This window comes from Cajanus cajan, chromosome 6 (genome assembly GCF_000230855.2).
Source record: "Cajanus cajan strain Asha chromosome 6, NIPB_CcT2T_4, whole genome shotgun sequence".
Taxonomy (NCBI): Eukaryota; Viridiplantae; Streptophyta; class Magnoliopsida; order Fabales; family Fabaceae; genus Cajanus; species Cajanus cajan.
Window position 1 is genome coordinate 54,799,133 of NC_138522.1, and position 24,963 is coordinate 54,824,095.

The window sequence follows — 24,963 nt, forward strand, 5'->3', positions numbered from 1 at the left end:
AAGCAAATTTGAATTTGATCCTTCAAATTTAAATTTGAACTTTTTAGTTCATGTAATTTAAAAAAAATTTGTTCTAATCCTTATACACAAATTTTATTAGTTAATCTATTAAATAATGTCTCACAAAATTTAATTAGTAATACTTTTGTTAAAAAAAAATTAAACCTAATTGATGTTATATAATTATTTTGATCTATCATTATTAGAAATTAAAAAGTTGAATACAAATAATTAATATATTGAATTTAATGTCAGATTGTTTGCTTAAGTTTGATATAATCACCGATAATATTTTATTTACTAGTAAATTAAGAGATTAAAATAATTTTTTCAACAAAAAAATTACTATAACTAAGAAATTAGTTTTAAATTTAATAGATAAAAACATAAATTATCATAAATTTAAATGATTAAAAATACATTTAAATTAATTATAATTTAAACATTTAATTGTATAAACCACATTATATGCAATAGTATTAAAAAATATATATATATGATGAACACAAAATATAATTATATTATAAAAACAAGTTCTATTCACATGCACAATTTATATTCCTCTTCACGAATGAGTTAAATTTTTTGGCTTCTACTATTTCAAACTTGGGGTTAAATCCTCAAATATAATTTTATTGCGCTTCTTTCACTTGTATTAAAAGTGAAATAAATGACTATAAGTCTTGTTCAAAATTTTCAAAAATTAGTTGTTAAGTACATATTTTAACAATCTCTTATCTTAATTTAAGCTAAACTTGTCATTCAAAATATAAAACATTATTTTCAGTCATCTTAGCATGAGAGATTGAGTCTTGACTTAAGTAGGGATGTTAATTTTGATGGCATAATTCATCTTACATAAATTTTTCATATTAGCCAATAAAAAAATAATTGTTTTAACTTTAATAAAATTTTATTTATTTTAATATATCAATTCTGAATTGAAAAAGAAAATTAAAATAATTTTTTAAAATTTTTATATTTTTATTTATTTTACTATTTAGTCTTATTTTACTATCAAGTCTTCATATTAGTCTTATTTTTTTTAATTATTTTTAGTTTTTATACATGTAATTTTTTAATATTTTTAACTTCAATCTTTTTTTTTTATAGAATGTCTCTTTTGGTGAGAATAAAAAAATTGTATTTAAGGAATGTGCATAATAGTGAAATTAAAAAAATAAAATAAAATGACAACCAATCTAATTTAAAATAATTTTGATAAAATAAATTTGATATCAAATTGATAAAATTGAATTAATATTTTTATTACATCAATACAAAAAAAAAGTTAAAAAAATAACAGTAATAAATAAAAAAGAACTTAAAAAAACTAAAAAAATAAGAAATAAAAATATATTTTTAAAATTATGATAAAAAAAATATAAACATAAAATTTAGAAAACTATTTTACACCATAAAATTAATATAGGTGAAACTATAAAGAAAAAAAAAGTATTTTTTTAAAAAGGAAAAATTGCACCTAAAATAAAAACTACTAAAAATTAAACCAAAATTAAGACTTTTAAATTAGGCAGATATACTTAAGACATAGTGACATAGTTCAGATAGACCAACATTTTTAATCTTTATAAAAATATTAAATTCCAATAAATCATATTCAACATGTACTTTAAATCTTAAGAAATAATCAATTTTTTAAAAAATACATATCCAAAAAAGTGCACTAAACACATATTTAAGCAAATAAATAAATTTATACCAATTAATCATAAATATTAAAAAAAATCATATTGAACATTAAAAAAAAAAAAAAAGTCGAGCACTAGCATTATCAAACTTGAAAATATACATCCTAGATACAGCAAATTCTGATTTTCTCATTTCAAAATCAAACTTCCAAGTTCTAAATAAAGATGTAGCAATAATTTTATTTAGGAAACAGAAAAATGACACTTCTTAAGAGAGTATGAGCAAGTCAGATATGCGAATGGATTTGCCTCAAAATTTTGAATTCAGAAAGGAATTTCCCTTTCATACATCTAATTGAATCATCATTCTTGCCTCCTTTTTTCTTTAAACACGACAAAACAAAAGGCACGAAATAATAAAATCAGCTAAACTTAAAAATTCGTTTTGTAGAATGTTTCCCACCTCATAGAGGCATTGATAATGACCTAGCCAAAGGATCTCAAGTCCCAACAATAGTAGAGGTCAAAACACCAGCGGCATAGGTATCAATGACTCGTGAATAGAAGAATAAGGAGGGAGAGAAGAGGATCCAGAAGGAAAACCCTAAAGAGAAACCTCAAGTTATGTTGCTATGGCGCTGCTATGACTCAAAACGCTTCCATCGTGAAATAGGGAAGGCGATCTTAAGGGCAGCGCCTCAATTTCAAAATATTAATCAATACAACAAACACGCCTTGTCTGAAGGACAGCACAAGATATAAAGGAAAAACCCTAATTGTTGTCTGAACAACGAGATAAGGGGAATATATATAGTCTCATTGATGTCCTCAAAGACCAGATTACCCTTCATGGGCTTTCTCAATCACGGCCCTTATTTCCTATATGGGCCGCAACTAATTTAGGCTTCCAATTCCGCTTATTTATACGCTTTCTTTTAGTTTTGCTTTTCTATTTTAAAAATACTTTTTATATGAAAAATATGTTTGACAATGCATTTTAAACTAAATATATACACATATATATAATTTCGTGTGTAATTATTTTATTTAAAAAAAATAAAAGGGAGATGATGAGATTTAATAAAAATGTACAATAATTTTGAAGTTGGACTCTATGTAATTTAGCAAGGAGGTTTTTCATTTACAATTAAAACATAACAGTGATATCTATATTAATATATAAAGGAATACCCCTTTCAGTAACTACCTTAGTCTTTATTTTTTATTATTATGATATCCTTTTATTTTAAAAAAAATAGAAAAAATATTTTTGAATCAAATTTAAGAACTTGAAATTAATAGATTAATTATAATATCAATTAGATCAATATATTTTTATTATTTATTATTTATTTTATTTTTAATAGAGGCACGAAGTACCTCGATGCTACTAGTAATTTATAATGTTAGTTAATAGATAAAATAATAATTATCGTCATTCTAATAGTTAAAAAATATTTATTTATTTATACATTTAATAAATGGTACATGTGCTAACGGCGCAAAAAAAATTTACATTATCGTCTTGTTACAAATCGTTATTTTTGATCAGTTTATTTATTTTTACAATGACTATTTTAAAAATTATGCAAACAATAGTTTCTAATTGAGTAAAATGTATTTTCTTTGCACTATCGAAATTAAACTCTTTATATCGCGATTTTTTTTTAATGTGGTTTCAAGTGGATCCATATTTTGTTTGCTTACTGTGTGGGCATTTTTGTAGTCTGAGTGTTAATATACCCTTCAAATTGGGCCTAATGATTGAAGAAAAAGGTTTGGCCCAATATTCAACTCTGGGTTAATCCAAGTGACGCACGCTATATCTAGAAATCAAATACAAAGAAAAAAAGTTTTCCCCATGTCAAATGCACACTTTAGAAAAAATATCAAAGGAGAAGGAAAAAAAAAAGATATGCATATAAAAACCCTAGAAGCTAGTATTTAGGCAATTGTGAGTGTCATTAATCAATGAGATTATGGTGAAATGCATGCAAAGGTGAGCGATAATCAACTTTTTTTATTAATTTTATCTATTATTTTTTCATTCAATAACTAAAACCCATCCCCTTTTTTCTATTAGTAAAATCCATTGGCTAACAAAAGTAAAATCTAGAACGTGGTTAATTCACTTAATTGAGTCTAAAAAGTAAAGGTGAGGTTGCTTTCTTCAAAATTCAAAGACGCGAATATGGTTCATATTTTGAACCACTAAATGGTATAACTTTGTGAACAAAATAACAAATTGTCAAAGCATTTGAGAGGGACAGACGACTACCTTCGCGTCAAGTTCATGCTCGTTCCGAAGAAAATGCATAAAGCGGTTTGAGATAACATCAAGAGTGTGTGAAAGGTATGAAAAATTTTACTTGTTCATATTTCTCCATGCTTTCTTTTGAGGGTTAAAAAAAATCTCTAACCATAATTCACCGTGTAATGTTTCTCTAAATATGTCTTATGCATATTAACTAACTTCAAAACTTTTTCTACAAGCCATTGCGCATGGTCTTGCTTAATGCTTGAAGAGCTTGATATGATACAGTTTATCCGTTAGAGTAGCCTATATGCCTCCACTGCTTTCAACTATTTTTATGCAGGATGAAAATGTATATTTTATTTAGATTTTAGTGATAATCCGAATTAAGCTGAAGAATATATTCAAGGAGACAAAATTCTTCTGCCACATCTTGTTTTCATACAAGCAAATTATGATTCTTATAAATTATAAATCTTAAAAATTACGATTATTAAAAATGATGGAATTTATTTCATTAATTATAAAAGTTTTTATAAATGATATTTGAGAATCAAACATTTTTATTACATTAAATAAATAAATATAAATAATATATTATATTTGATAAAATTTTATTATATTAAATAGACAAACAAAAGTAATATGAAATTTTTTACTTGAATAAAAAAATTCATTCAACTCTAAAATGTTAGATTCTAATTTATCCCGTAAGGAAAGTTTGATGGGAAACAGGTAAAAAAACATTCTCATAAAATAATATTCCTTTGAATGTTATTCTTTAATGGAAAAAGAGTATTAATTCATTCTAAACTTTACTCCTTTTATAACATCATGAATTTTAATTTTATCCTAATAAATTCTTAAACGTTACCTTATTTGTAAATAGATATCATAAACTTTAAATTTATTCTAATTACCTCTTAAACTTTTATATTTTTATAAATAAACAACTTATAACTAAGTCTCTTTACCTAATGGCTGTAAGGTTTACACTAAGATATAAGGAGTTAATTTGGTGTTCTCATGTTCGATTCTTATCTGTGTTAAAATAATATTTGACCAACAAAAGCTAAGTCTTACAAATGTAGATTAGTTATTGGTTGTTAGTTTTATAATACTACATGAACCATATTCTTGTACAAAAAATAACACCTTCAACTTTAATTTCATTTTAAGTGATATTTAATGTTTGTCATTTTTACAAATGCATTTTCTTTTTGAATCATAATTTATTGATATTAAATGTAAGTCTAAAAACTTACACTAAATCTTATAGTTTTAATATTTTTTTATAATGAAAATTTAATTGATCAAAAGTTGAATTGTGTGATATTATACTTCATATCATATATATCAAAATTTACATAATTCCAAAATTATTTAGTACTCTATTGCATTGTTTTATTTTAATGTATGAGATGATATTTAAAACATATGTAAATATCTATTATAACATATCTAAAACAATTCAAATAATGCAAAATTCAATATACACAATTTTGAGTATAATATTATATAATTCAATGATTAAATCAATTAAATTTGTATTATATAAAAAATTATTTAATATATAACATTTGTTATAAGTATTTTTACTTACATATGGTGTTAATGAATATTTTGTTTTATCAATTTAGAGTTTAGTTATTTATCTAATCATTTATTGATTTTTTTTTTATAATTATTTTTAAAAATATAATAAAAATATGAATTTGAAAAAAAGACAAAGAAGTGAAAACAAAAAAACAATTAAAAAAAATATTTACTTTATTTTTTAATTATTAATTTTACAATTTATACATATAAAAAGTGATACAAAAATAAAACTAATAAATAAGTACGATTTATAAATAAATAAATAAAAACAAATAATTATTATTTATTCGTTCTTTATAATTTAATCCTAATATAATGTAAGAGATGATTATATACATAATAATAACGGACAAATTTAACAGATAACTAAGATTAAATTGAAATGAAGGTTTTATTCGCAAAAAAAAAATAATATAGTAAAGTTTAATGTTCTATTATAATATAATTAAAGTTTGTGATGTATATTTATTAATAAAATAAAAATTAGGGATTAAATAAAATTTTATAATATTTATTTATAAAAATAAAATAAAATTTATAATAACTTAATACATTAATAACTATTTATTAGATTAACTTATCAAAATTCACTTTTGAAATAAGTCTATCAACTAAAAAATGAAATTGTGTTAGAACATAGGAAGGAGACATTTTCTACTACCTTAATTTTTTTTTATGCGTAATTAAGAATAATTATTATTTTTAATTTTATTTTAATAAAATTCACTAAACTTACAATAAGATGCTTAATAGTATTTATGGGATAATCTTTTTTAAAAATAAACAATATTTTAAATTAATCACATTCTTTTATCTATTTTAGATAATATTTCATCACAAAACTTACCATCTTTATTTGAGAGGTAATTACATTCTTTTATTTTTTAAATAAATTACATTTTTAATTATATTATTACTATAAAATATCTATAAGAGAATTTATTTGATTATTTTTAATAGGGTCACCGTTTCTAACAATTTTCTTTTTTACAAAAGATTTGAATTTAAGACTTTATTTAAGAAAATTAAGTGTAACACTACTTGAACCAATGACTTATTTTTTTTTCTTTAAATAATTAAAGAGATCACTATTTTTGGATAACCATGTTTTGGTATGGAATATCTACTGACTTCATCGATAACTAATTGTTGTCAAGAAAAATGACTAATCATTTTTAATGAACTTTTCTCTCTCAATCATGTTTTTTTTATACACAAGATTTAAATTTAAAAAATTATCTTATGAAATTAAGTCAAGTAGTAATTGAACTAACGACTTATTGACTTAAAGAGATTATTATAAGAGAATATTTGATTGAAGAAATTTTTTTACATGTGCCGAAAATCATGATTCTTCGAAATTATAGATATCAAGAATCATAATTAACATAAATGATTAAATTTGTTTGATTATTCATAAATATTTTAAAGTATTTATAAATATTATTTAAGGATATTTTTTTATTACATTAGTTGACAAATTAAGTTAATATAATATTTTTATGACAATAAAATATTTCTTTTAATTTAGAAATATTAAATTACCACCTACTTGGAAACAATTTGTGAAAACATATATAAAAAGCATTCCCCGGAAAATATGTTTCTTAAAAACATTATTTTTTATATGATAAATTTAATATGAGAAATTAACATTTTCAACTTGAAATTCATAAGAAAATAAAAATATGTCATGTATTGCAGAATCATACAAATCGGAAAAAAAATTATTTATGAGAATTAAAATAACAATGACATGATTTAAATATAAGATTTTATATATTATCGTAATTTACAATTTTTTTTTTCGTCTCTTGAGTATCCACTGCCGAATCGTAATTTACAGCTAAGTCAACTCTAATAATATGTAATATATTTTTTTTAAAGTTTATAAACATAGTTTAGACAGTGTTTAAAAACTGAAAGTCAATGATTAATATATACTTGTGAGATATAATTCCTGTTAACCAATAAATAATATTTTTAATAAAACATATGGAGCATATAAGTAAAATTTGCTGATACAAATAAGGTGACAGGATAATTTGATTTAGTGTAAAAGAAATAATAAATTTATGAATTGACGTGTGCACATGCGCACATGGAATGGTATGAAAGAGTGGTCCTCCACGATGGACGCAAGCGCAAGTGGTGGATGACTCGCGCTTTCCAACCTCAAACTTGAAAGAAGGTCAAGAATCTTGACTCTCTTGACTTCTTTTTTCTTTTTTTTATTTATTCCCCTTCCCATTTCATCATAAAATTTGCACCCATCACTTTTCAATTCTTTATATATATATATATATATATATATATATATATATAAAGAATAGATTTAGTATATATTATTTGGTCTTCAATTTTTTAAAAAAATTAATTAGGTCTTTAGATTAAAAAATATTGTAATTGAAATCTTAGTTTCAATTTGAAACTACTACCAATTAACTTCAAAGTTTTGATTAAAGAAATATAAAAGTTAAAGAACTTAATTATAAACTTTTAAAATTTGTAAATTTAATTAAAATTTCAAAAAAATATTAGACTATATAGTTATATATATATATATATATATATATATATATATATATATATTAAACATATAAACTATACTTTTTTCTTTTTATATATATATAAAAAAAACTGGCTGATTTAAAGTTTAAACTATGAATAGGTCACCAAACATATTCATTTAACTTTAAATGTTGATTTTGAAAAGAAAAAAACGACATTAAATCAATTGACCCAATCCAAAATCTGACAAATCGGCACATAACAGATTCAAAACTGAAATTGACAACTGCAAACATATCCATTTTTATATATTAATCATAAATATCTATTTTTTTTAAGTGTTTGTATAATTTTTTTTAATGAGAGTTTTGAGAATTATTTTAACATTTTATCTAATTCAATTTTTATTTATTATAATTATTTATAAATTAAATTTTAATATTTTAAAAGTTTTATTAATAAATAAAAATAATATTATATTATAATATAAATTACTTATGAAAATTTAAAATATAATTTATGCATTTAAAATATTTATTTATATAATTTTAAATATAATTTATATATTCAAATATAATATTTATTTATATATATAATTTATTATAAATTTTAGATAAATATAATGAACATTTACTTGTACATTGCATAGACTAGAATACTAGTTTTAAATTAAAAAAAAACTAATGTTATAAAGATTATATAAATAAAATTATATTTTGTAATCTCTTATCTTACTTTTAATATTAATTTTAATTATTTATAAAGATTGTAGAAATTAAATTTAGATTAATTTTGCCATTTTAAGATAGTGGTTGTTTTTAATTTTATAATATAATTTAAAATTATTTTTTTTATTGATTTAAAAAGTGAAACTTATCTCGTTAAATTAATTTACTTTAAAATTATGTAATTCAATTAATACTTTAACTTAAAAGATTATAAATATAGTGAAAATTATTTGAAAATATATTTCATGAGCTACTAATTTTTTTTTTTTGAAATTATATTTTTTATTTTTTGGTTGCCCATCATTTTTACTTGATGATTTTTTTATTCAAACATTAACCATTATTAATAGTTTTTGCTTAAGTGAATCAAATGAGACAATATTTAAGTGTTGAATTAATAAAAAATAATTTAAAATTATGTCTCAAAATTAAAAATAATCACTATTTTAATAAATTAAATTAGGCAATAGTTCAAGGAATTTGTTAATAATAAATCTGAACTAACATGACCTATAATAATTTATTAAATAAATTAAAAATATTACATACAACACAACGACTAATACATATATTTAATTTTATTTATTTTACCAAGTATTGTAGGATTGAGTTGGTTAACTAAATTAAAGATGACATAGATTTAGAAAAATAATTTAATTGCACTTGTAATGTCATACAACATTTATTATGCTAGCAACGTAATATTTATTTATTTAAGATATTCGTGATTTCCCATATATGATTATTGTAATATTTTGTATACTTTAAATCATATATTAAAATTTAAAATAAATATCTTTTCTTTCTTTTTTGTTCATTTGTTTCAATTTTTTAAAATATATTTATTTTTTAATTACTCAACTTGATATCCAACTTGACTCAACTTGACTATAGTTTAGTTTAGTTGAATTGAATAAAAGAATTCACAAAATTAATTCAACCTAATACGATTAAATTTAATTAATTTAAATCCTAAAACAATTAATACTAAACCAAGTTATTTACAAGATTCAACCTATCACGACTAAATTAATTGATTTGAATTTTTTTTTAGAGGAATTGATTTGAATCCAAAAATAATTAATATTGAACCAAGTTATTTACACTTCCACAAACTCATTAACCTGAATTGTGAAGCGTGAAAAAACTATATAATTGATTGACTTCAAATGATCCATCGGGAGAGTATAATTATATTGGCAAACAATTCTATTAGTATATTATCAAATTTTCAAATGTTAGTATACACTATAGTTAGTGTAGAGTCTTAAAATCTACGAGCAGAACGCTTATACTATGAAGCATGGATGCTGTTAAGTGTGTCACGGTGAGGCAGTAAAAAATAGGTCAAAATAATAAGATTTTATTGCGAAGCGGGTATGAGTAATCTACAAACACGAATTGATTCAAATCAATTTAATAAATTTAGATTGGATTTTTTTTAGTGTTTGAGTCAAACTCAACTCAATCCGATCAAAATTTGATTCATTAGGAGTTGAGTAACAGATTTTGTGTTTTCAATCTGACCCAACCTGATCATATATAATAATAATAATAATAATAATAATAATAATAATATTTAAATGATCATTTGTTTAAAACAATACTCACTATCACTATTATTTAGTAATAAATTTTGTGTTTTAGGATGATAAAATTGTAACAATATAACATAGTTATTTTAAATTTTATTTTGTATTAATTATTGTTGATTTTTTTGAATTGACAATAATCTAACAAATTAATAAATTTATTTTAAAATTTAATTTATATTATTTGCTTTATAGGTTAATAACATTAAATTTGTAATTATGTATCAAATGATTTATATTTATTTTAAAATATTTAAATTTTATAAAAATAAATAAATAAATTACTCTAGAACAATAAAATGGGAGCGAGATTTTTGGGATTCAATCTATCTTATTCCATAACAATAAAATGGGAGATTTTTGGCCACAAGAAGATTTTATCCGCACCCTCTAGAATACATAAGACTTAGATGACCACTGAGACAACTTTTAAGTCGTCTTAAATATATAAATTATATTATATTTATAGTTAATCTTTAATATATAATTCTATTCTTAAAACCATATTAATTCATGTAGTTCAAATTATTTTTTTATGTCACTTGAATAATTTCTATAATATTTTTTAGGTTAAATTATTCTCTTGGTCTTTATTCATTTTTAGGATTTAATTTACACATAATATTTTTAAATGATTTAATTTGATCATCTATTTGTTTAAATATTTAATATTATTTTTTTTATCTAAATTGACATTAATTAAATTTCATAAAAAGATAATATTAAATATTATTTAAAAGTCAAATGATCAAATTAAATTATTTAATATGTTCAATTTAATTTTACTATTTAAAAAATATTTAATTTAATTATCTAATTTTAAAAAAATGTTAAATGTTATTCTTTTACTTAATTTTATTAACATTATTAGTTTCAATTAGGTAAGAAAGATAATATTGAATATTTTTTTGAAAATTAAAAAATTAAAATAAATATTTTAAAAATAATAATATTAAATTAAAATTTAAAATTATATTAATTTATGTGTTTCAATAGTCTATAATTTAGTTGCTTTTTTAATATTATATTAATTACAATTTTTCTTTTGTGTTTCTTTAAGATATGATATGAATTTTATTAAAATTTATAAATATAAAATATATATAACATAAATATTTTAAAAAAAAAAATAATAAAAATAAAATCATATAATTTAATTAATGACCTCTACTTTGACCTTTAACTAACAAATCCACTAATTTAACCGATTTGATAATGAAATAAAATTTAAAAATATTATCTAGAACTAGAAGGGTTCAGCAGATTTCACGAGTTTGCGGAATCCACTCCAAAAGACACACTGGAGTAGGAAGCAGTGGCAACAAAGCTATAGCGAAAATCAATCTGTGGTGAGTGGTGACTTCACTTGGGTAGGAACTAGGAAGCAGTGCCAAGTGCCAACATCATTATCAAATATCAATGTTGCTGGCTAGTGTGCCTCCCCTCGCGTGCCATCACCTACGTTCATGCTTCATCTTAGAATCTCTCCAACTTATAAACAACTTAATTTCCCCAACTCAAAAGTCATATACTAACATTACAAGAGAATATTCTATCGTTAAAATAAGATATTCGTTTGGTAAATTAACTATCGACAGAGTTAGAGGCCAATTTCCCTCATAATCAATTATAGACGAAAGTATTATACTTAGAATTTCTCTCTTGAAATTCCAATGCGTATGTATATTCAAAATTGTTTACATTAAGTGAATATAATACCTGTACGTTCCTGTTGACCATAGCTATATTATATTTTTGTCGTTAAGGTATAATTAATAGGAAAGTTTATGAGTCACTGAAACATGCATGGTTGACCAAATGAACAAGGCTGTCAACGATAAGAATGATGCAGAATTAGAGAGTAAAACTTTCATCCCAAATCAACATCAATTTCTTAGACAAAACGCTACCGTCCACCATAGCGACCAAAACCCCATTTCAATTCCATGACACGCTTCCTTCTATTCTTGGAAAATAAAATAATTACTTATATATAGTCGTCTAAGTTCTTTTCGTATTGATTGAAAGTATATTTTAAAACTATTCTTTTAATAAAAGGATTTTTGAGTTTTTCTTTTCACTATAACAATTTTAGAGATTTTTCTTAATCTTTTCTTTTTAATTTACACTAAAAATATTTTCAACTGATAGTTAGGCATTAATTTTTTCCAGACATATAAATTATCAAAATAAATATCATTTCTCTTAACAAAGACCAGGAAGCTAATGTAGGGTCAAAAATCTTGATCTTCCTCAAGTAAGAAATTGTTTCGTATACAGCAAGTTTTTAAATTTTTTTAATTAATTTGGAGTTGAAAATGTTAGTTAGTAAGTTTTTTTTTATATCTAATTTATTATTTAAAAATAACACTTTGAAGAAATATGTTTTTTGAGAATATTTATTTATTTTGCGTAAAATTGTTCTCATGTGGGAAGATTTTACTTTCTTGAGTTGAAAGATTTTTTTTTTTTTATTATAGTAAAAATATTGTGTTAACTCCATTAACTCATTTAATATGATAAATAATTAAAATTTCTTGATAATCATATTCTTATGAATAGTTAAAACTTGTTTAGTTACTCATAAAGGTTGTTAAGAACATTCACACATTATTCTAGGAAATTAAAGATTTTTGTATTATTTGATTGTAGTAGAATATTTTTGGGTGTATAAATACTTTTTAAAAAATATTTTTTATTAAAATAACTTCATTAGATATATTTATTTACTCAAATTTTATTACAAATATGACATTAAATTTTTTTTATGATCTAATTATTTTTTGAAGATAATTAAAAATTAATTGCATATATAATTTTTTTATATAATAATATTTGAATTTGATAAACCTTAAAGTATTTTTTTTTTAAAATGTATAGTTAAAAATTATTTAAATACAAATTTTAATAAAAGAAATAAAAAAGAAAAATTTTACCTTATAATTACGAAGAATAAAAATAGATTATTTTATTTCATTCAAAAAAAAATAAGTGTTAGCAAATACTATTAAATTATATAAATAAAATATACTTTAATAATATTATTAAAATTGACCATATCAATAAATAATAAGATACGAGTAGAGATGACAACGGGACGGGTCGGGTACGGGTTTTATGATACCTGTCCCGTCCCCGCAATACAAACCCATCCCCGTACCCGTACTCGTAAAAAATTATTTTCTTTTTTGCAAAAAAATACATAATATTTTTAAATTATTTTTCTATTATATTATAATTATAATTAGATTATTTCTTTATTTCATATTTTAATCAAAAGATTTCTTAATAATTACACAATTATAAATGTTTCACATTATAATAAATAATTACACATTAAATTTTTTTAATATAATTAAATTGGGTACGGATACGGGTACAGGCGGGTATGTATATACACATACCCGTACCCGTACCGCCCCGTACCCGGTTTAATTTATCGGGTTTTACCCGTACCTGTACTCGTACTTGATCAAACCGGGTATTTCCCGTCAAAGTCGGGACGGATTCGAATATTACCTATGAGTACAAGTTAGAGAGAAAGAGAGAGAGAGAGAGAAATAAAGAGAACAAGAGAGAAGGAGAGAGGAGGGGAAGTGAAAGTTTGTGTGTGTGAGAGAGAGAAATAGGAGAGAGAATGAGTTGTGAGTGAAGTCACCCTTTGGGATAGGAAATATTAAGCTTTGTTGGTGATAGAGTGAGGGTGAGGTGCAAGGCCGATTTTAACATTTTATAAATCATAGGCAAAATAATAAATATGATCTTATTTATTTATTTATATATATATATATATATATATATATATATATATATATTCTTGATAATTACGTTATTGATATGATATTCATCAACTTCACTAATAACTAATATTTATTGTAAAATCTAATTAGTTACCTAATATCTTATTTAAGGAGAATGGGTGTAGTATTACTCAAATTAAAACATGTTATTTTGAATACTTATATATAAATATTTATAGCACAAAAATTAGATATATAATTTAATTAAAAATGATCAATATTACAGGAATTTAAAATCATATCACAAATTTATATTCATATAACAGATACGTTTATTTTTAAAAGTAATATAAAATAATATAAAAAATTGTCAATTTTTTTTTTTTAAATAAAATTGAGCTCCTCTTAGTGATAGGCATGGCGCAACCGCACGTGCAGACTATCCTCAAGATCAGCCCCCACAAGATACAACAGTTGGATCGCTTTTTCACTAGCTAGAAAGTTAACCCGTGCTGTACAATACAATTTTTTTTAAAAGACCACATATATAAGGTAGGATTATTATGCACCGATTTTTTTTCTCTCCATCGAGTAAAATTTTCATGAGTGAAATAGTTTTTCTTTAAGTATTTAATGTAATTAATATTGAGAATTTAAGGGGTATATTGATTTAGGATTTAAAAAAAAAAAATTTAAGTCTGTTGATATTTAATCAAGAGTTATGTCACTTAAAAATAATTCAATAGTATTTAATCTGGATTTTCAAGATTTTTTAAGAGTCCATTAAAATTCATTGGTATTCATTTAGAACTTTTTACAACTTTAAAACAGTTTATTGGTATTCAAAAATATAAGAATTTTAAAGGATTGTTGTATTAGACGGATTTTGAAGGACTTTTTAGTTTTTTTTTATAAGCAAAATAGAATTAACAAGAGTACAAAGGGTACTCTAACCTATATACACAAAGTATTTTACAAAAATAAATAAAGAAAGTTAATCCAATCCACGTCAACTCAAAAGCTCACAAAAAGAGCGACATAATAAACCTATATCCTACAAGCTTCTCATATCTCAGAGAGCTAACAACTAATATGCAATATTAAGAAAGACAGACCCCAGGAAAATTGGACCAAGAAAAAAAATCATAATTTAAAGAAAGGAATCTGGCCCTTAACCATTTTGATGAGCGTAATTGCACCAGATTTAGCATTTCAGAAACATGAATTATTTTAGAGCTGAACATGAGATCATTTCTAGCCAGCCAGATGATCTTAATAACAGATAATCAGATAAGAATCCAACAATTATGATACTTCGCAGAACAATAATGAAACCCATAAAATTGTTCCAAGATTTGCACACAACAATTATGCATAACAGAATTTAATCCTAACCAATTGAAGCATGCCATCCAGAGCTGAAAAGAAACCTCACACTCAAAAAACAAGTGAGAAGTAGTTTCTTCCTTATTCATACACAAACCACATTCCAACCGTGATGCTTGCAGAACACCTCTTCTAAACAAATTATCCTTAGTTGGGATTCTATTCAAAATAATCCTCCAAGCGAAAGCTGAAACTTTTGTTGGAACAATGTTAGTCCATATCCACCAAATATAACATTAGATAAAAAATTTTATGTCGTTCCTCAAGACCTTATAAGCCGAGCTAATTGTATACACCCCTTATGGTGTAGCAATCCAAGACCATTTATCTTCATCAGAAACAATGAACTTCGTACAATTGAAAGACTTTTTAGTAGTATCAATAAATACAAAATTCATAAAATAATCTCATCCAAACCCATCAGATTTTGAAGGATTGTTTGAAATGATTTTTCAAGTGTTTCAAGAATTTTTAAGTGAGTTTTTCATCTTTTTTTTTCTATGCTCTTATCTTCTCTATTTGTTTTCTACTAATAATATTGCATTACTGCTCATATATAATATTGTATTACTGTTCTTATTTCATTCTCCTATTTGATGAAACTTTAGTGCCTAAAGGACAATGTCATTAACTTGTTATATTTTTCTCTTTCATTGATTTGCTTTTATTTTACTAATTTATTTAGTTGAGTTTATTCATCATATATATAGCAAAAAAAATGCTTGAAATTTCAACTTTTAAGTAGTAATTTTTTTTATAACACTCATCAAGAAAAGTGAAAGGTAAAAGCTGAAATTTATATCATGATTTTTATAATCAATTATAGATCTTCAAGACCTTCTAATCAAGTTAGATTTATTAGAACAAATATATATATATATATATATATATATAAAAGATGAATTTGAGTTAGGATTTTTATGAGTAGAATGAGACGAGAATGAATCTTAGTTGGGGGAAGAATCCTTTCAGCACAAAAACAATGATCTCTCTTCCTGCTTTGAGTTTGTTATTGTTATCGTTCCTCCTTTTATGACTCAACAATTATTTTATTTCTTTTTTTTTACTATGAATTTTTTTAATTTTTATATTGTGAAATTAGGATTTTTTTATATTTTTAAAAGGAAATTAACATAAGATATTGTGATATCTTATAATTTAATACTAAAAATATTTCTCCGTGAGTGAATAATTGAAAGCAATTAAGAATTTAAAAAATTTGTCTTTGACTCTTTAAATTTAAATGTATGAATTTTTTTTTTGAACTTTTATCGTATATAAAAAATATACGAAATTCTGCAAAGTCTACAAGATCTTGTAGAATCTATTAAAATCGTGATTTAAAATACTTGCCAAATCTATTATAATCTTGATTTAAAGACTTACAAAATTCTGCAAAATCTTAAAAGTCATGAAAATTCTGTAAAGTATTTTAAAATTAACAGACTTTTTTCAACTAAAAAAATTCTTTAAAATCTTAATCGAATATATTTTTTAAGACTTTGTTTGATTATGTCATTTAATTTACACCCTTGTTGGTGATAAATAAAAAAGTTAAATATAAAAATAAATAGGAAAATGCCAAGTTGCATCTGAATTTTCAAAAGGCACTGTACGGGCCTAGAAAATAACAATGTAAGCGCGTGGAGTGGAAATTTCCTGGCAAACCAAATGATACTTAATGCAATTTATTTTCTGCATTTCACTCGTATTGCATTCCCATTTGTCTTTTTGCACCTTTGCCTAACTTTCCCAGTCATTGATTCTCCGAAACCGCTTCTACCAGTTGATCTATATATACACATCGCGAATAAGTGCATGAGAATTGGACTCAGCAAAAACAACGAAGAAAATTTTCTTCTTGTTGGTACGGCACATAAGTGAGAGAGATCAAACATGGAAAATATGCCACCAGGTTATCGTTTCTACCCCACAGAAGAGGAACTCATTTCGTTCTATCTCCACAATAAACTCGAAGGAGTGATAAAGGACATGAATCGAGTTATACCAGTCGTTGATATATATGCCTACAACCCCTCTCAACTCCCACGTAAAAATCTTATATTCCTTCACCTCTCTCTTTCTGTCACTTTTTTCTTTCAATCCAAATGGATTTAGACTTAAAAGCTATGTGGTTCAAGTGTTTAATTTCATATTATTCGAAGATCAAGATTGGATAAAAATACTCTTTTTGGCATGCATCACGAGGTTTGATATTAACTAATTGTACATATGTGATATGTCATAACTCTCAATATTTTATGATGTTGCATACTTGGAATTAATTAGCAAATACGTTCCGGGTCAAATCTGAATACGTAAAACATTAATTAATAATTAAATTTTGGTGTGGCAGAAATTTCAGGAGAGGCTAGTCTGAGAGACACGGAGCAATGGTTTTTTTTCATTCCTCGGCAAGAGAGTGAAGCTCGAGGAGGAAGACCAAAGCGTTTGACAAATAGTGGGTACTGGAAGGCTACAGGGTCTCCAAATCATGTTTTTTCTTCGGATAATCGCATCATCGGCATTAAAAGGACTATGGTTTTCTACAGTGGAAGAGCTCCTAACGGAACCAAAACCGATTGGAAGATGAATGAGTATACAGCCATCAAAGGTGAACCTTCCTCTTCAAACAAGACAGTTCCCACGGTATGTAAATATATTCAAGTCTAACAATTAGAGTCTATCCCATGGCAAGGTTTGAGATAGTATACATATGATTTAAACTTGTATTGTCGACAAAGAATATGTATAAGTCTAAAAATTAGGGTTAGCTATAGATTATATTTTGGTTTATGTTGTTGATGAATCTTGAAGGTCTACTGTCTCTACTATCTAGGTTGACTCTTCTTCCTTCATGAATCACGATATATAATACATAGCAGGGCAGATAATTAATACTAACTTGCAATTAATAATTATTGCAGTTAGATGAACTTGGTTTGAAGCCCTATAACATGAAATTTCGTAGATACGTTGGAATTTTATTTGCCACGTGATAGTGCAGTTTTTTTATTATTATATCATACATAGAATCATAGATCATAGTTGCACTTCTCAAATAATATATTATTATTAATTAATTGCAGTTAAGGAAGGAATTTAGTTTATGTCGAGTGTACAAAACATCAAAGTGCTTGCGGGCATTTGATCGACGACCAGCGCCAAGGAGGGACGTAGGAGGCTATTCCGGTGCTCAAAACAATGATGAAGAGCAACAAAAGGGTTCAACATCTTACGATAACCCTCATCATACGGTGGAGAGAAGTGCTACAAGTTCACCTGAGACTTCATCAAACGGTGAGGAATCTACCCAAATGGATGTTGACAACGACCCTTTTCTGGATTGGGAGAAAGTGGATTTGTTCTTGGGATCAGAACCATGAACAGATCCAATAGATGATCATGATACCTTGCTGCTACAACAACTTGACCGCTTCAGTCGTCGAATTAGCAGAAGGTTTATGTTTATTACATATCTCGCAGAACCACTATACTATAATTTCTTTCTTGTTACTATTAAGTGGTCAATAATCTAGCTAATTTATAATGTTGTGTAGTGACTAATGTATCTAATGAACTATATTACAAACTCTTCGTCTTATGATCAATCGCACCACTATTTGAAATACATTCGTCATTCATATGTGGATATCTAAGATTGAGTAAAGAACCCTGACTTCATGTATTTTTCTCTTTTTAACCTTGTATATTAATGCAAGAGGACATTTTGTTTCATATATGTCACCTTTTATTTTTGAGAATGTAAGACCATTATTATCATGTTTGCTAAGAAGTTATTCTTTCGGTCATTATTATAAGAAGAAAAAAAAGACTAATTTCACATAAGTTACTTGCACTGAATTAATTTTTATTAATTTCCTGATTTTTTTAAATTATTTTTGTTATAAATGTCAAAAAAAAAGTTTTACAATTAAATAATCATGTATTAAATGGATGATATTTTAAAAAAAGTACCATCAAATAAAGTAAAAATAGATGAAATTTATTTATATGTTTTTACGATGAAATTTGTTTATATTTGAGAATAAAAATTTTGTATTATTTTTTGTTTATAAAAGAAGAGGAGTATGCAAAAAAATTTATGAGTATTTTTTATTCTCATGAAAATATTACATTCCCATGTGTACACTACAATAAAATGAATTTTTAGTGATATTTAATATAATTTTTAGTTACAATAAAATTTGCTACAAAATCTTTTATGAGCATTTCTATATTAGTCATTGTATGCAGTGTTACTAAAATATTTATTAACAATTATTCTGTATGTTGATAAAGACCCTTATAATAGTTGAAAAAAGTGTATAACTATTGTAGTATTTTTTTTTATTGATATTTAATATTTTTTGCTATTGCCACTAAAAATTTAACAAATAATTCATAATACTCTTCAATTACCTTATATTTCTAGTGAATGTGAGACTTGTAAGATAAGTACAAGTACTCTTTAATTACCTTATCTCTAGAGTTGTCGTCTACTTATATATTTTTTAATTTTCTAATTTTTTTAACTGTCTTATCTTCTAATTAATTATTTTATCTATAGTCGATGTGGGATTTGGGTTTTTCTCAATACACCCCTCAAGTTTAACATTATTGAGTTTGATAATGATGAGTAATCTGATACTAACTTAGAATAATAAGTTATAGGTCTAACTCAAACCTACAAAATAAACTTGCAAGGTGAGAGTTATCATCTACTTGTATATTTTTTAATTATCTTATTTCTAGTCGATGTGAGACTTAAGTTTTTTCCAATATCAAAATGTAATTAAACATTTTTTTTAAAATATACTAAAAAATACACTAAAAAATGTTTTGTTTTAGAGTTAGCCAAAAGCCGACTCTAAATAATAAAAACTGACATAATATTGTCGGTCATTCGTCGTCTTTTGGCTAACGCTAAATAAGTCGACATAATTTTTTTTGTGTCAGCTAAGCTGTCGGTAACAATTTTATTTATTTTAATTTTTTATTGTCGATTAAGCCGACACTATGTCGACACAAAATTTATTTTATTTTTTTTCTTCATCTTCTTTTTCTAATTTATCATTTATTCGTTTGTAATTTTTGCATTTTCGAGACTCGATCCTAGAACCTTAACGTGTTAAGGGAACTTGATAACCAACTACACCATCATACATTATGCGTATATAAGATTCAAAAAATCATTTTTATCTCTCTGAAAGCACGTATAGTGTCGATGAAACTGACGTTATATTTAAAGAATAGTGTCAGCTTTGTTGACACTAAATTTAAATTGAGTTTAGTGTCGAAAAAGCCGATGCTATTATAGCGTCGGCTTTGTCGTTACTAGCTTAATTTAAGTTTAGTGTCGGAAAAGCCGACGCTATTCTTTAAATAGACTTTTAGTGACAATAAAAATTGCTACAAAATCTTTTACCGACATTTTCACATTAGTCATTGTATGCAGTGTCGCTAAAGCATTTAGCGGCAATTATTCTAAATGCTGGTAAAAACCCTTATAATGGTCGTCTTCTACTTATATATTTGTAAGATGAGTATAAATACTCTTTGATTACTTTATCTTTAGTCGATGTGAGACTTGTAAGAAGATGGTTGTCTTCTACTTATATATTCTTCTTAATTTTCTTATTTTTTTAATTACCTTATTTCTAGTCGATGTGAGACTTGTAAGATGAAGGTTGTCTTCTACTTATATATATATTTTAAATTTTCTTAATTTTTTAATTATCTTATCTATAGTCGGTCCCCTCAAGTTTAAGAACTATTAAGCTTGATAATGGTGAGTAATCTCATAGCAACTTAGAATATTAAGTTTTAGGTATAATTCAACCCTACATAACAAACTTATAAGGTCACTAGTAGAAAATATGGAATTTACATCATTGTATTCTCTTCGGACAAAGAAAAATCCGACGTAAAAAAAATGCAGTGACATTTTTGAAATTATAATCAAGTTTTTTACGTCGGACCTCGTGATGTCTAACGTAAAAAACTTACTACACACTTAGGTATATGTTATCAATTTGGTGCGTCCGTCCAAAAAAACCCTAAGTTTAGCGAGACCCTCTCTTTGGCACCGATCTCCGCCTCAAGCACACCCTTCTCCTCCTCCACTCCAAACCCTTCGACACCCTGAAACCCCTCGTGGCCACCCTCTGCCTCCCCCTTAAAGACCTCCACGACCTCCACGACTCCTCTTGCCTCCGCAAGTTCCCCCTCTCTCGCCCCTCCGGCCGTCCCCACGACAAGATGCACCTCAAACTCACTGTTGGCACTGTTGCTGGAGCCCTCGACGGCCTCGCTCTCGAAGAGGGACCCAAATACGAAGAGGATAGAATCACCAAGAGGGTCGAGAACGACGTTGCTCGCGACGATTTTAGCAACCGAGTAGATACTGAGTTTGAGGTTTGTAATTCTAAGGCTGTTTCGTGTGCGTAGAGGGCCAGGAGGACAACTTCGAAGCCGACCTGAGGCTTTCGGTTGACGACGTGGGAAAGGTAAACGTCGCCGATGACAGGGAGGATGGAAACCATTTTACGCTAGACATGGACGAAAATTTTACGTCTCCCGCATTTACGTCGGACTTATTTTCGACGTTAAAACCCCAAAATAACCGACGTAAAATACCTCTTTTACACTAGTGGGTGAGAGTTATTATCCATTTATATACTTTTTAATTATCTTATTTTTAGTCAATGTGAGACTAAAGTTTTTCTTAATAAATAATTGTCGTTAATAGTAAATTTTGGTGTGATATAAATACATTTTTAGTTACCATTATCTATTAATCATTAATATTTTTATTAAATAATAAAATAAAGGTAATTAATTTATTATCGTTAAATAATTGTCGGTAAAAATAAATTTTGTTGTAGTGAAAAATTATATATATTATTAGTATATTTATATAAACTATTAATTTAATAAATATAATATAATATATATTAACATGTATTTACAAAAATAAATTTATTAGAGTGAATTTAAGTTTTTTTTATTCATAAAGATTATATATATTATGATTTCACTCTAACAACTTTGCTTTTAAAACCAAAAATTAGTATAATTTTTTCAGTTCGTTATTTTTGTATCATTTTGTTAAATAATAACATTTATAATACTTTATTATTTTTTAAAGTATCTTACTTCAATATTTAATTTTTTGACAAAATTAATATTTTATTTTCAGTTTTAAAAAAACTTTATTACCGTTGGCAACCAATTCGTTACCGGTCGGTAAATAGAATTAAAGGACAATAATCACTTAATAAAACGAAGTCTTTCGATTTTTTCTTCTCTCTAAAATATTTGAAAATGTATATTTTGTCGTGACTAATAGACTGACCTCCCTAAAAAACGTCACTAGTGGTGCTTGACTCCCTGGAGCACCTCAAAACCCTAAATCCTAGTTCCATTATTGACAACATAAATCCAAGTTGAACTGTCAAATTCCCCCACAAACACAACTAAGCAAGCACCTTAAGGACCACCGATCAATGATGGCAATCAATAATATCAACAACATTGCTAATTGATGTTAAAGATCAATGGATCGCCATATATACAGCCTTTATCTGCCCGAAATAGTAGCCAACAATTACGGAATGGAACTGTCAAATTCTGAGTTACACTATTAACCAAATGCCAGGTTATAATAAATAGTTAATGACATGTTTGTTTGCTTTAGTTATGTACCAAGTACATTTATTTTTATTAAGAAAAATGGTTGATAGATGATAACGTTCAAATTACTATAGGATAAAAAGTCAATAATATAAAATAAATAAATAAAAAATTTTACATCAGTATTTTTATTTAATTAGTTGTTAGTTAGAATTTAATAGTGTTTAATTTAATTTTAAAAAATTATAATTTGTTGAACTACCAAGAAAAACCCATCAATGTTATTTCACCTTTGACACCTAAGAATCTTCATAAGTATATATGTTCATTAAAATAGAATTTTAATAACCATTATAAATGTCAAATTCAAATTACGAGAAACATGAGTCCTATTATATATTAATTATATTTTCCAACCAACGATAATATAGTATGACGTTTAATATTTATGTGATGATTTATTTAGAATAAATTATGTTACTTTTTCCTAAGAGATAAAAGTAATTAATATACTATCTTTTGCCTTATGTTAAAATATATAATTTATTCTATTTAATTTAATATCATTAATTCTCTCTTTAAAGATATAAGTATTACATTATTCATTATAATATCAAATAAACTATACTTTTATCTCCTTATATTATTACTCTCCTATTATGTTACCTTAATATCGATAAATAATTATTATTATAAACTTTTTAAAAACACTTTTAGTTTAATTATTTTTAAAAATATTTTTTATTTAAAATACTTTTAGTTCGTTATCATTCACCTTGATTAAAAATTGTAACATATATAATTTAATTTAAATTAATTATTAAACTAATAAATAAAATAAATAAACTATAAAATAAATTATATAAATATACTTTTACAAACACGTCAATATATATAATATAAATTAACTTATATATATATAAGTATTATATTTTGTTGAATTATAAATTTTTAATATAAATATATTATTTAAAAAATCATATATTTAAAATACGTATTTTATCATTACATTAATTAAATGTAATAAATAATATTTTATTATAAAGTACTAATTTATTCAGATACTATTAAAATATTATATTGATAACATTAGGGGTGTGCAAAAAATCCAAATTGATCCGAACCGATCCATAACTGATCCGATCCATATTGAAAAATCCGATCCATTTTGAAAAAAAATCCGAACCGAACCACTTTATAAAACCGGTTTAGTTATCCAATCCATTTTACAAAGTAGATCGGTTCAGTTCGGTTTGGTTTTTTAAAAAAACCGATCCATATATGAGTAAAAAGTGGATAATTGCACCGCACCGAACCGATCCAATTTTAAAAAAACCGATCCATATTTTAAGAAAACCAAACCGATCCACTTTATAAAAAGTGGATCGGTTAACCGATCCACTTTTATAAAACGGTTCGGTTCGGTTTGGATCGGTTTTTTGAAAAAACCGATCCATGAACACCCCTAGATAACATCAATTAAATAATATCTTAATATTTATATCTTATCTTTAATATATTTTTGGTAACGGAACTCTATAAAAAAATATAAATGGATATAATATCATATATTATAATTTATAAAAGGATGAGACTGTAATTTTTATCCTATGAAAAAATAATAGTATAATAGTCATACATATCAACAGAAAATAAAGTAATTTACTCATTTATTTATTTGGTAAAGAATAAAGCCATATCTTCTTTACTAATTCTTTTATTACCTTACGAAAATGTATAGTTATAGTTTCATTTGTATATATACCCAACACGGACTAATCTGTCGAAACCATAAATTTTCCGAATTAGTTTGGATGGGACCAAACTGGAGTGATAACGTAGAACATGACACATATGCATACATTA

The 24,963-nt window shown here is 24.8% G+C and overlaps 1 protein-coding gene and 1 non-coding gene across 2 annotated transcripts; one reads left to right on the top strand and one right to left on the bottom strand.

Annotated features, from left to right (window-relative positions):
* Positions 1-1,929: 1,929 nt before the first annotated feature.
* Positions 1,930-2,030, bottom strand: LOC114915289 (small nucleolar RNA Z266). The gene has a single exon (XR_003803258.1). It is a non-coding gene; the product is annotated as a small nucleolar RNA Z266 (small nucleolar RNA).
* Positions 2,031-17,192: 15,162 nt separating this feature from the next.
* Positions 17,193-19,200, top strand: LOC109791123 (NAC domain-containing protein 90). Its single transcript, XM_020350380.3, has 3 exons — positions 17,193-17,512; positions 17,819-18,111; positions 18,552-19,200. Exons 1-3 carry the CDS (start codon positions 17,359-17,361, stop codon positions 18,846-18,848), a joined length of 744 nt encoding a protein of 247 aa, XP_020205969.2. The 5' UTR covers positions 17,193-17,358; the 3' UTR covers positions 18,849-19,200.
* The last annotated feature ends 5,763 nt before the right edge of the window (positions 19,201-24,963 follow it).

Coding starts and splice junctions, on each gene's coding strand:
- LOC109791123 (XM_020350380.3), top strand. CDS start 17,359: ATGGAAAATATGCCACCAGGTTATCGTTTCTACCCCACAGAAGAGGAA. Junction 17,513..17,818: donor CAACCCCTCTCAACTCCCAC/GTAAAAATCTTA, acceptor TTGGTGTGGCAG/AAATTTCAGGAGAGGCTAGT. Junction 18,112..18,551: donor CAAACAAGACAGTTCCCACG/GTATGTAAATAT, acceptor AATTAATTGCAG/TTAAGGAAGGAATTTAGTTT.